Source organism: Macrosteles quadrilineatus, unplaced genomic scaffold (genome assembly GCF_028750875.1).
Source record: "Macrosteles quadrilineatus isolate MER2022 unplaced genomic scaffold, UCM_ALF_1.0 Scaffold_3__2_contigs__length_128488019, whole genome shotgun sequence".
Lineage (NCBI taxonomy): Eukaryota > Metazoa > Arthropoda > Insecta > Hemiptera > Cicadellidae > Macrosteles > Macrosteles quadrilineatus.
This window is the reverse complement of record NW_026542596.1, coordinates 9926056-9937617: the sequence shown is the minus strand read 5'-3', so window position 1 is coordinate 9937617 and position 11562 is coordinate 9926056. Positions and strand designations below refer to the sequence as shown.

Genomic DNA, 11562 nt, shown 5'->3' with positions numbered 1-11562 from the left:
ATTCCTTTAAATAGCGTTTTTCCTTCATTAAATAAATAGAAAAAAATCTAATTTAAGTTGCAGGAGTTCAAAAGGGGATTTGTAGAGAACAATTAATTACGATGAATAATTATTAAAATGAAAGTTTAAGTATTTTTAATCAACGAAATACATCAACCTAACACAACCTACACAACCTATTATATCAGTAGATGTGCCAAGAAAATCTTCATACAATGGACCAGCACGGGCATAAACGGTGCTTTCCTGTTAAAGGGAACATTCATTACTATCGATGATTTTTTTTTCGATATATCGATATTAACAAATTGAAACATATCAGCTGACAACTACGATAAATATTGTTCAGTATATGAAACTGTAAAAAAAATAACCTAACATAACTAACCAAACTTGCTTTAAAATTTAAAAATTCCGTGTTTAACTTGCCTTTTCTATTATCAAACCCAAACGGAAGTTTTAAATTATACAGCAAGTTTGGTTGGTTATGTTAGGTTAGCTTAGAACAGTTTCATTTCTTAATCCATATAGACTAGTTTAGCCTAAACAAGATCAGTTAGTTGTGGTTGTCAATTTGTAATAGATCTGATCGGAAAACAGAAATATCGATATATCGAGAAAAAAATCATCGATGATAATGAATGTTCCCTTTAACAGGAAAGTACCGCATAAACTACCACCTGACGCTTGATTTTCACCAATTATTTATTTATCTTTTATCTGATGTATGTAACACTGGTAGAACTGTATTAGTTACTGTTTGTTCCTCAATCTATTTTATTATTGTGCAATTTCACACTGTATATTTTAATCTTACTCATACACTTCATACTTACTGCCATCTATAATTTTCCATTTATAAGCGTAAATATTTATTATTGTTACTATTTATTTGTTACTGTTCCCTATTTGTTTCTACTCATTTACTATTTATTTCTAGTTTATGTATTTTCACTGTGCCGTTTGTAAATAAAATAAATAGAGTTTTCTTCCTTTTTTTCAGTCCCATTTCTTATTCTATTGATTTCACTTAATTCACAATTTTAACTACACTAAATTGATTTAGGACTTAGAAGAAGGGTTTATTTAATTATAAGTCGCAGCTGATTGAAGTTACAAACCAATTCAGGGCAATACAATTTGTCGTTTACACAATCAGATTTTTTATTGGAATCTCTCTTTTAATCTTCCTCTTAATTTTGTAGGGTTGAGTCAATAAAATCATCTTTTATTATTTGTAATTTTCAATTAAAAAAAATATATCTACGAATAAATTGTGTAGTCGTTTCAATATTTAGTTTTTCTGCAAGGGCTGCTAAATATAACGTAGCCTATACAGTAAAACGCATATACGTATATTTTACAAATACATATAAAAAGCATGTTAGAAGTGAAATTACACACTGCCTTACAAATAAATATAACCATGGTTTTATCATCAATATGGAACTGAAGACTTTTAAAACATATTTTTGTTGGAAAAGTGCAAACATGTTTATTTATTTGTTGTTTTATGTATGCGTAAATAAATTTAAACAAAATTGAAAGGATGACATGCTAGCTGTTATGTACAGTCTGTAAAAAATACTATGGAAAAAGTGTACACCAACACATACTAGGATAGAAACATGTAAACATTCGTCAAAACGAGCTCTGTATGTTGCAACAGGATGAACATTATGTTAAATACTACCCCGCCGCAGCAAACCTGCCGTCTAAGCGAATTTCCATTTGGCTGAATTGATTTTCAATTGATCTATTTAAATAACATTAGGTTTAACGAGTACCTAGGTTTGCTGCTACAGGGAAACTAATAAAGTGTGTTTTTAGTAAAATATTGATAGCTTACTACAAAATAAATAAATTTGCCAAGTTTGATCAAAATATATCCATAAACAAGCAAACTACAACATTTTACAATATTCTCCATAAGAATAACATGGGAATTTTAAATTTACCATTTTTTTAGTTTTCTCCGTAACCAATAACCGTACAAAAACACTTTGATATACTGAATTGTTTGTTTTTTAAGCTCTTTAAGAAGGTTTAGAGAAAAATTGGGAAATTTTGTGTTTTGAGGGTCAAAAGTGAGAAAAACCAATTTTTACCCCATAAAACCCCCCATAAAACCCTGTTCCCATGGTCCGATCATGCTGGATCGCGAACTCATTCAAGTTTATCCCGCCTTACACCTTCAAACCAAATTTCATCAAAATCGGATAAAAATTACTCAAGTTATCGTGTTCACGGACACATATATATATATATATAAATCTATATATATATATACCTATATATATATACATATATAAAAATTTGAACGAATGGTGTTTTTGGCCTCTGGGGACATCAAAATGAAAAAGTAAATCGGTCCCGGGCCTAAGTCTTACCATGAGACCTACGGTAATAGCTACCGTAATAACCGTAATTTCCCTATAGGGAAATTCGCTAAAATCAAGAGGCGCCTCATATGTATCCCAAAATTATATACTCCAAGAATGGTACCCCCATTTTCTTTATAATCATATGTGATTTTCAAGGCGAGTAAAATATCACAAGCATAAATAACATGAATTGTGACTATTTTGAGTTTTTCAGCCATTAATAAGTCTAGAAAAATGTTGTAAAAAGTAATAGCAATGTCTTTAAATAGTTATTTATGAAGAATGGTGTGTCTGCTCGATCATTATCCATCTGTATTGTAAGTTATAAGAAGAACATTTAATAAATTGATGATAGTGTTATAGTTCAGCAAACTAACATCATTCTTCGTTTAGCATCATAGTTTTGCGGAGAGTTCAACTAATTTGAAGTCTTTCCTTAGCATAAAAATTTTGGAATATTTATTTTGACAAATAGTATAAGTAATTCCCTGTTTGCAGTAAGGACTTCAGGAAAGCAAACAAGACAAATCGAGGAGATCAATTTTATTGTACAACCTCATTTGGTACTATAATATTACAAATAACAAAAACTTCAACACGTACATGCAGCTCTAAACAAGATGGTCTTGATAAAATAATTCAAGCTTACGGACCTCACATATCCCAAGCCGAGATTGAAAACGGTTTCGAAAATATACGTTTAGCAACCGAAGATTATCCATCTATACAAGAATAATAAGTCTATAGTGCAAGATTGTGTAACCAGTGCTGACAAATAGTTATTGTCGGTTATCATAAATATTGTCTCTGCTAGGTTAAATAGATATGTAGTGGATAGGTATGCATACAAATGACACTTATAAGATTATATTCTCATGACTTTATAAAATTATTCAATTTACAAAAGGACCCTTCTTTCTGTGGATAGGTGATAGGAGTAAATAATTAAATAGTATAATATACAAATATGCTTCTGATTGTGTAAGTTATACCTCTTAAGCAGTCTCAGTTTTTCATGGATTACCAATATTCTTTAATCCATCTGCTTGGATTCATTATTGTCAAGGGTTTTAGTCGTATTTAGATATATCTATTACAATTTATTGTCACCTTAGATGATGAGTGTATAAAATATCTTGGTCACTAACGACCTACATAGTAAAGCAGTGACGTGTAAGGATTTTAAGGCAGGCAAGTACATTTTGGAAGACGGATAGTCTGAAGTACAGCTACTTGGTTTATTTAGCAAGATGATTGAAATAATGACTGTGATGAAAATAATTAATTATCGGCTATATCCAACAAATATTAACTCCCTTCCATGCACAATGCCAGAATAATAAAAACCTTTCTACTCCATGCACGTTTACAAGTAGAGATCCCAATACAGCTCAACTTAAATAAAGTGCTTTAATAATGTTATGATAAAAATGCAAAATACAAGACAAACGAACATACGAATCCCTTCTTCCCTTTCCCAAAATAACACAAACACCTTATAGAAAATAAAAACTTTACATATTATAGACTCAAAAGCGTTGATTGGCTGTGATAAACAAAAGAATTCAAATCTTTTCGGAATGTAATATTTCTGAGCTTATAACTTTGACAGATTTTAAAAATAATATGATTTACTAAGTAGTTTAGCAAAAATAAAAACTTCACTTTGAAATAGAGATGAGTTAACACATTTATTTAATGTTTCATCTGGTCAAAACATAAAACACTAAATAGTCTAGAGATAAGCCCAATGAAGGGTAACTCATCACGATTATTTATAGCCAACTCTTGTCATACATTTTTCAAAATTCATATTTCCAGTGATTCAATTTATTGTCAAAACTGTATAACATTTTCGGAAGATGGTTCAAAGTCTTGTTCAAACTTGCATCAACCGTAAGCTTATGGTAGACAATTGAACCTTTACAAATTGAAAGGTTTTGCAACAAAATTGCAACGGTGCAAATACAACATACGTGAAAAACATAGTGAAACTATCTAACATAGAAAAAAATTAATCTCAGGATAATTTGGGATAGGCTGTAGGGTTAATGTATCCAGTTGATGGGGTTTCTCCTGAGTAGTATATTGTCCAAAGCGGGTATTAGGAGGTATCGCTTTACAGGGTCCTCTACTTCCTCTTCGGCCTCATCCTCTGTCCAGTCTAGTGGCGGCGCCTCCCAGAGTTGGGGTTGTTGGACCGGGACCTCCCCACGTGCGGAAGACGCCCCCCAGGAATCTTCCCACCCCCCCTCACTGCTGAAACATACATAGTCTACAGAAAATGGAAGGGACAAGTGGAAGCAAAAGCTACAATAACGGTTTAAATAATGTGTGTAAACTATAGATTTTATATCTTTTGCTTGGATCTTATATTTTGTAGTAATATTTTTAGAATTAGGCTTTCTGTTGGGATAGATCGTACTCAAGGATAATATGTAGGTCTTGTCAGGAAGTTAAAATTACTAAAATTCGGATCAATAAGAGTGGTGAGCGTGATGTACAATGAACATACACAGAAGAAGACTTCCCCCACCACCGTCACTTTTTTGTACAGTCATCTCAACAATTAATTTCCTTTTGATTAATTTATTGCACTAGCTTACAGTGGTGCGATTCTCAGTTTTTTCCTTGCATGACATTCTATCTGACACAATCTTCACTATTTCTCGATACTGCAACCCAGGGTTGTTGATGATGCTTTTTAGTAACCAAATTATGGAAAGTAAAAAAAAATACATCTAATAACACTCAGTACATATATTTACACTTAAACTGTTAAAAAAGACTGTAAAATGTATATAAAAGATATTAATAGTGATCGATTTTGATTGGACAGTCCGATCATCAGGGTTACCTCCGGTGAGCGGTTACTGTCAGGTAGACAAGGGTGAAGTGATTAGCCGGTTTAAAACTCATCCTGTGAGCGGCGGATTCTTGTGTCACCCTCCTTATCTACCTTCGCTTGCACACGTCACCAATGGCACTATTGTGTATCGGTATAGTAAGATAGTATTATTAATAAAGTAGCCAATAAGATATACTGTAAGCAGGGACGCCATTCAACATTCGTGTCATTCGCTTATTAGGTCTGATGATGATTGGAGTGTCCATTCGAAATATATCACCATCGTCTTTTTAATACAGGATAAGTTTACATGTTTCAAGTGTTATTAGAAGTATTTTTATTTACTCTCCGTAAAATTAATAACAAGTTTAGGCTGATCAAGAAGTTATTCAACCAACTGAGCAACGCTACTACATCTCCCAGAACGGGTAAAATGTAGTACAAACTTATATATAGTATATTTGTTGTACTGTCTTGTGAAATATTACGATCCATATCAAAAGAAAATTATTAAATATAGTTTGGTATTAACTATCGTACTAAAATACCTTTAGGAAATCTTTTCTCACCACAGAAAATCAAAATGGGATTTACATGATTTACAGTGATATTGTTCTTTTATGAGCCTTTAGGTATCAATTTAGGGACAGAAGCAACAATTACTTGATCGAATTGAAAAAGGGTACTGTAAAATAATCAGGAATGGCTTGATTAGCTAAGGAAATTATCTAATCACCTTTTGTAGCCTGTTTTGGCCAGTGCAATTTGTAAACCTTACAACTTGTCGTTTAGTTGACGAAACCATCACTTCTTATCATCAACAAAGTCAGTTATGAAAAAGTAGTGCACAAACTGTGAGATAATGAAATCATCACTTATTTATGATATGGTATGCATAACAAAAGCAAAAAAAACTTGGTTAGTGTTTTTTAAACTTAAAAGAGATAGGTTGTATTTGAAGAAAGAAAAAAAACTATAAGTTAGTAAGCCTGATTTTCGACGATAGTAAGAGAGCAATACGTAAACGCTATGCACACATGGTTTAAAGCTTGCAGAAAAAATATATTAACCAACAGTCAAATTATTGTAAAGCAGATCATTGTATGGCAAATCATTTAAGGCTTATGGCATTTCGTCAAGCGAAGTTGTGCAACTTTTGGGCCACAAACATATTAAATTTCAGGAACTGACAACAACGAATCTTACCTCCTCCCCTCAAAGCTGCAGAAAAATTTAGGTTCCCTTTTAGTTAAATTTTATACTTTAACTCCCTTTTTCAGAAGATATATAAAAAGTTGAGGGATTTCAATAAGCATTATAAACACACGTTTAATCTTAATTTATATTTTTATAACATATAATATATTACCAAAATAAATATGAAAGGTATCTATAAAATGTGCTTTCATTATTAACTCTTAAAATATAAATGCGTCCCATTTAAATTTAATATGTTGTACCATGGGTATCCAGGCAAGCACAGCTTGAAAATAATGAAAAAAATAAATACTACATTGTTGCTGAGTTTGACTTATTCCAAGGTATTTGATGTTCATTCTCTTTATAATCTATCTTATCTTTATAATAATATCTCTTATCTTTATAATCTTTATCCTCTAAAACATGTGATTACTCCCTCTTAGTTTTAAAGGGATCCCAGCAATATACCAATAATTACATGTCATGTTTCATGTTCCATCAGGGACAGAATTTATTCTCATAAACTACGGTACCAGCAAAATGCCGTAGAAATAATCAAAACCTAACGTGGGATGATTAGGTAATGGGATATCTACTTTAAAGCAATGTAGAATGTGTAATAAATGAAGATAGTGTTTTCGTGTCACTTTTAACTTCATCTTATAAACTAAAGGATCATCAACACGTCATCATAATTATCAAATTACCATCTGATTGGAATATTGAGTTTTATAAGTAATAAAGAATCTAATTACTGTATGGTAGAAGCTATTTATTATCGTTTTTGTTTTTACTTATCGAATTTATTATTTGTCCTCATGAAATAAAGGAATTACAAATATGCCAATGTAATGATCCAATCGACATCTACATTACTGTGATTTTTTATTTTTTCTGTTAGTGGAATGTGTTAATGGGGTTTTTTTCCGGAATTTAGTTTCCTATTTAATTGGGAATATTTTTCCTAAACCAGAATACAGAACCGGAGTCAAATGAGTTTTTAAACTGGATAAAATTAAAGAAAAGTACTCTTGCATTTAATAAAATAACCTTGCAGAGATTTACACATGTTTTCTCAACAATAATGCTTTTTTCGACGCAATAACTCAATCAACTTCCCTTCTTTCAATAACTCTAAGCACTATGATACCATCCCAGACCTTAAAGGAGCAGCGTTTCTCTTGCACGGAGAGCGGGTATCTCTGCCGAAGCGGCTATACCCTCGGACATTTCTGAAGGAGGGGAGCCACCCGAGCCTAGCTAGGGCGCCGATGTGACGCTTGGACACGGCGCCCTTGTAGTAGTGGTTCTGAGGCAACCAGCCGTTCCTAGCGAGGGCGCCTGAAAGATCTCACAACTCATTGTGTGAACCACCTCCACACACATGCGAAGACAACCATCCAGCTACTACTACAAGAGATCTCTCAGAAGACACAGGGGTGGCTCGAAAGTCGGGATCGTGCTTGAAGCATAGATTGTTCGGAAACATCGTGAAAAGACAACGACAACTACGAAGAACATAGACGTCTAACATGCCAAACATTAGAAACAGCCAACATCGATTGGAAACGTAGAACAAACGAGCATAGTGCGATACCTTCCGGTTAACCAAGAGTGAATTGTGATTTTAGTGATCTATGACTAAAACATATATGTATAAAGTTTCAACTTTTGTCCGTTTGAAATTATTTAAACCAATTATAAAGCATTATACTTAGCAACTTACCAAAATATCTCTTCTTTCTTGTGTTTTGCTCCTCAGAATTAGCTCTTAAATTCCCATCATCATATTCAGAGACCTCTGTGTTTTGTAGGACTGGCATCGGGTATTCGTCTGAAACAGGTGCGAAGTCTGCAAATGCCTCTCTCTTTTGCCTCTGATTTTGTTGCAATTCGTTGTTCATTTTATTTTCGTCAGATCGAGCCTTTAGAGGACTACTTGCTGTGGGTGCTTGGTCACCAAACTGATCTTCTAGTGTAATAGACTTCTTTTTCCTCATTGCAAAACTCTTGTGAGCCAGCAGGGATCCAACATGTCTCTTTTCCTCACCAATGTTTTCCGACGCGTCTTCCTTTGCTTGTTCCGCATTGTAGTTTTGGGTATCTTCGCTGTTCGTTTCAATATTTTCTGAAGACACAGGCAATGGACCTTGTTTGAGAAGGGATGACACATAGCGTTTAGCTAAATCGTCACTGTCAATTTCGTCGTCGTACCAATCTCGTTTCCCATATCTAGACCCATATCTGGACTCAGGAGTATTCCAGGTTCTTACCATGGAAGCCATATTCCTCTTGGAATCATCATAATTCTGTTTAGAATACGGCAATCTGTTACTAGCAACAAAAGCGCCTAGATATCGTTTTCCTTCCACGAGTGGTGAGACTCTGTTCCGTAGAAGAGACGGTAGGTTTCTCTTAGACTCGTCAAAAGAGTCATCCCATTCTTCATACAAAGCTCGCTTAGGGTTCGAGCCAAAATCCTGGATCCAACCGTTTCTCGCAAAAGACGCAATATTCCTTTTCCCCATTGCAGGCAAATTATATGACCTTGCAAGAGACGCAACGTTTCTCTTATCATCAACATCGTACTCGTCAAGAAGCAAGCTATCCAGATCAGAATCAAAGTTCCTCTTTTGGTAGGAATACCCGTTTCTCATTATTGAAGAAATGCCACCTCGCTTTCCAAACGCTGGAAGTTGTCCGTTTCGCGCTAAGGATGAAATGCCTCTTTTGTCGTAGTCATCAGACATATGATTGTTTGGGGATCTCAGATAACCAGCCTTTGCCATTGACGCAATACTTCTTTTGTCACCGGAGATCGGTAATGATCCAGATCGCACCAGGGAGGCTAATGATCGCTTCTCAATATCCTCGTCATCTTCTTCTTCCTGTTGCTTTAACAACTCCTCGCGGAGAGCTTGCAGCCTAATCTTTCGCAATTCTTCCGCAGTTAAAAGTTCATCTATTAGAGTATCAACATCCTCTCTCTTTTCTTCTCTTTGCCTAAAGCGTAGATCTCCGGTCTTAGCTAACGCCCCGACATACCTCTTGCTCATGAACAATACAGAAGGGTCTTCGTTTGAGTTTCTCCATTGATCGATGGAGTTCTTCGAGTCGGATTTCTTGTCACCCACATAACGCTTTCCCTCGTAAGGCAAATGTCCGTCACGAGCTAAAACACTGACTTGACGCTTTTCAACATCCTTCGAGTCGTCATCGGCAATCACCTGGAAAACAGAAAGATAAAGAATTATTAGAAATATTAGTAAATTTGCTAGATTTTAGTGTAAATGAAAAATATCATGGTGATTTTAAATTCCAACATCATCAAAAACGTTAACCCCGTAAACGACGGTCGTGATTGTCTGGATAACCGAGTGATATAGTGCTCACCTTCAAATATGAAGTTAAGTTGGGTTCAATCCCCAGTAGGATTGCTTATTTAATAAAAATGTAATTTAGTATTTTACCTAAAACATATTGTCGTAACGTAAGGTTACGATGTCTGGGTTGGAACCACTCGTTAACAATAATCGCAAAACGTGTGAATGTACAACCACTAACAAAAATAGTTTACAGTCATTACCCAATAGTTACTTCCTTTTTCGGTTGTGGAAATTGTTATGAAGGTTTGGTTAATTTACTGTAGGTGTTAAACGTATGGATACTCTTTAGTTATATTACACAATTTTATTGGACAAAGAGAAGAAATTGCGATCCAAATACTTAGATAAACTGGAACTTTTCACTGTAATAACAAAATATATAATAATAATTAAATGCATCACTATTTAAAGATAAACAATTTTTAGAGAATCTCGATGACAACTTAGTTAATATGGAATGTAAGAAATCCCTGCAGCAGTACTTAGTGACTATCACTGTTTATCTAACTGGAGTTGTTCTGCATATCGAAGTACCAAACATCTCCTGCAGATAAATAAACAGGACTACATCCGAGGATATCTAAGTCCCCCTGTGAATGTAAACAAACACATGATTTGAAGTAGGTTTTAGCAGTTGTATAACTAATGAATTCAAATCGTTTAAATTATTTTTAAGTTTTAATTTATTGATGATTTATGACTTCATATTTTACTGATTATGGGTATTGTTAGGTTTAGGATATAAATGCTAGGTATTGAGACCTTTAAATGTGGCACACGTCGACAAAATGTGGATTAATTCCTGGATATAAGGTTCCAAGATGTGTCAGTAAATTTGATTAACATTACTTACCTACGGGGGCCCAAAACGGATATATCCACTCAAAACTTAAACTCGAAAATGTTGACGAAAAATACTTTCTCACTATACTATCGGTATAGGGGAGAAAGTAAAAAGTACGTAGTCTCGTATGGATCTTACTGTGCCACATACGTAATAGCTACCGTACTTTCCCCATAGAGAAATTCAATAGTAGGTACCACATAGGCCAGGAAAATCTATTGTGTTCGAGTATCCTTCCTCAACAAAAAGCCATGAAATATTTTGGCCTATAAAGTGTTCAATAATTGGCAATAACAGATATATTTTGCAATATAAAAAGTGGATGCTATTTGAATCTTGCACGCAATAGTTTTTGTATGAACGACCTGTCAATAGCAAGCACACATTCGGTTTTGAATTAACTGTTGTGCTCTGGATTGGTCTCCAGTTTAAAGTTTAATTGCCTTTTATAGAACACGAATTTTAAAAATCTAAATATTTATAGGTTTTTTGGATATCAAAAATTGTCTGTTTCACTATATACAAACTACCGTATAATACCAACATTCGTTTTATAGCGATTTAATTAGTTTTTAAATCGTATATCATATAAGGCTTATATTAGTTGTTTTCAAATGATTTTTAGCAATAATGTATGTTATTTATACATACATCATCAGTTATACATGATCTTTTGAATTGGTGTTATTTGTTTATAAAAAACTGTTAAAATAATGGTTGTTCTTGATTTTTGTTTTATTTCGACTCGTTTGACGTGTTTCTAAAATTGTCGTTCTGACGTAAGCAATCAACCCAGGGTTTTGAAAGTTTTGTAACGCACCTCTGGAACTGAAACTTTAAAAGGCTGCAAAAATATTTCGATTATAGTCATTAATATTATTTATACTACCCTTATTACTG

General features: G+C 33.8%; 1 protein-coding gene across 3 annotated transcripts in view; it reads right to left on the bottom strand.

Moving 5' to 3' along the window:
- Nucleotides 1–2912: 2912 nt before the first annotated feature.
- The window catches only part of LOC128988991 (neuropeptide-like 1), a 49978-nt gene continuing 41328 nt past the window's right edge, over nt 2913–11562 (bottom strand). Inside the window, exons 2-4 of one of the 3 annotated variants that reach the window (XM_054410831.1) lie at nt 8159–9659; nt 7593–7773; nt 2913–4640 (exon numbers count right to left, since the gene is read on the bottom strand). In XM_054410831.1, coding sequence (XP_054266806.1) covers nt 4433–4640; nt 7593–7773; nt 8159–9659 — 1890 coding nt within the window. In that variant the 3' untranslated portion in view covers nt 2913–4432. Of the gene's footprint in view, nt 4644–7592; nt 7774–8158; nt 9660–11562 lie in introns of all 3 variants that reach the window. The other 2 variants (XM_054410832.1, XM_054410833.1) reach the window with 2 other exon arrangements.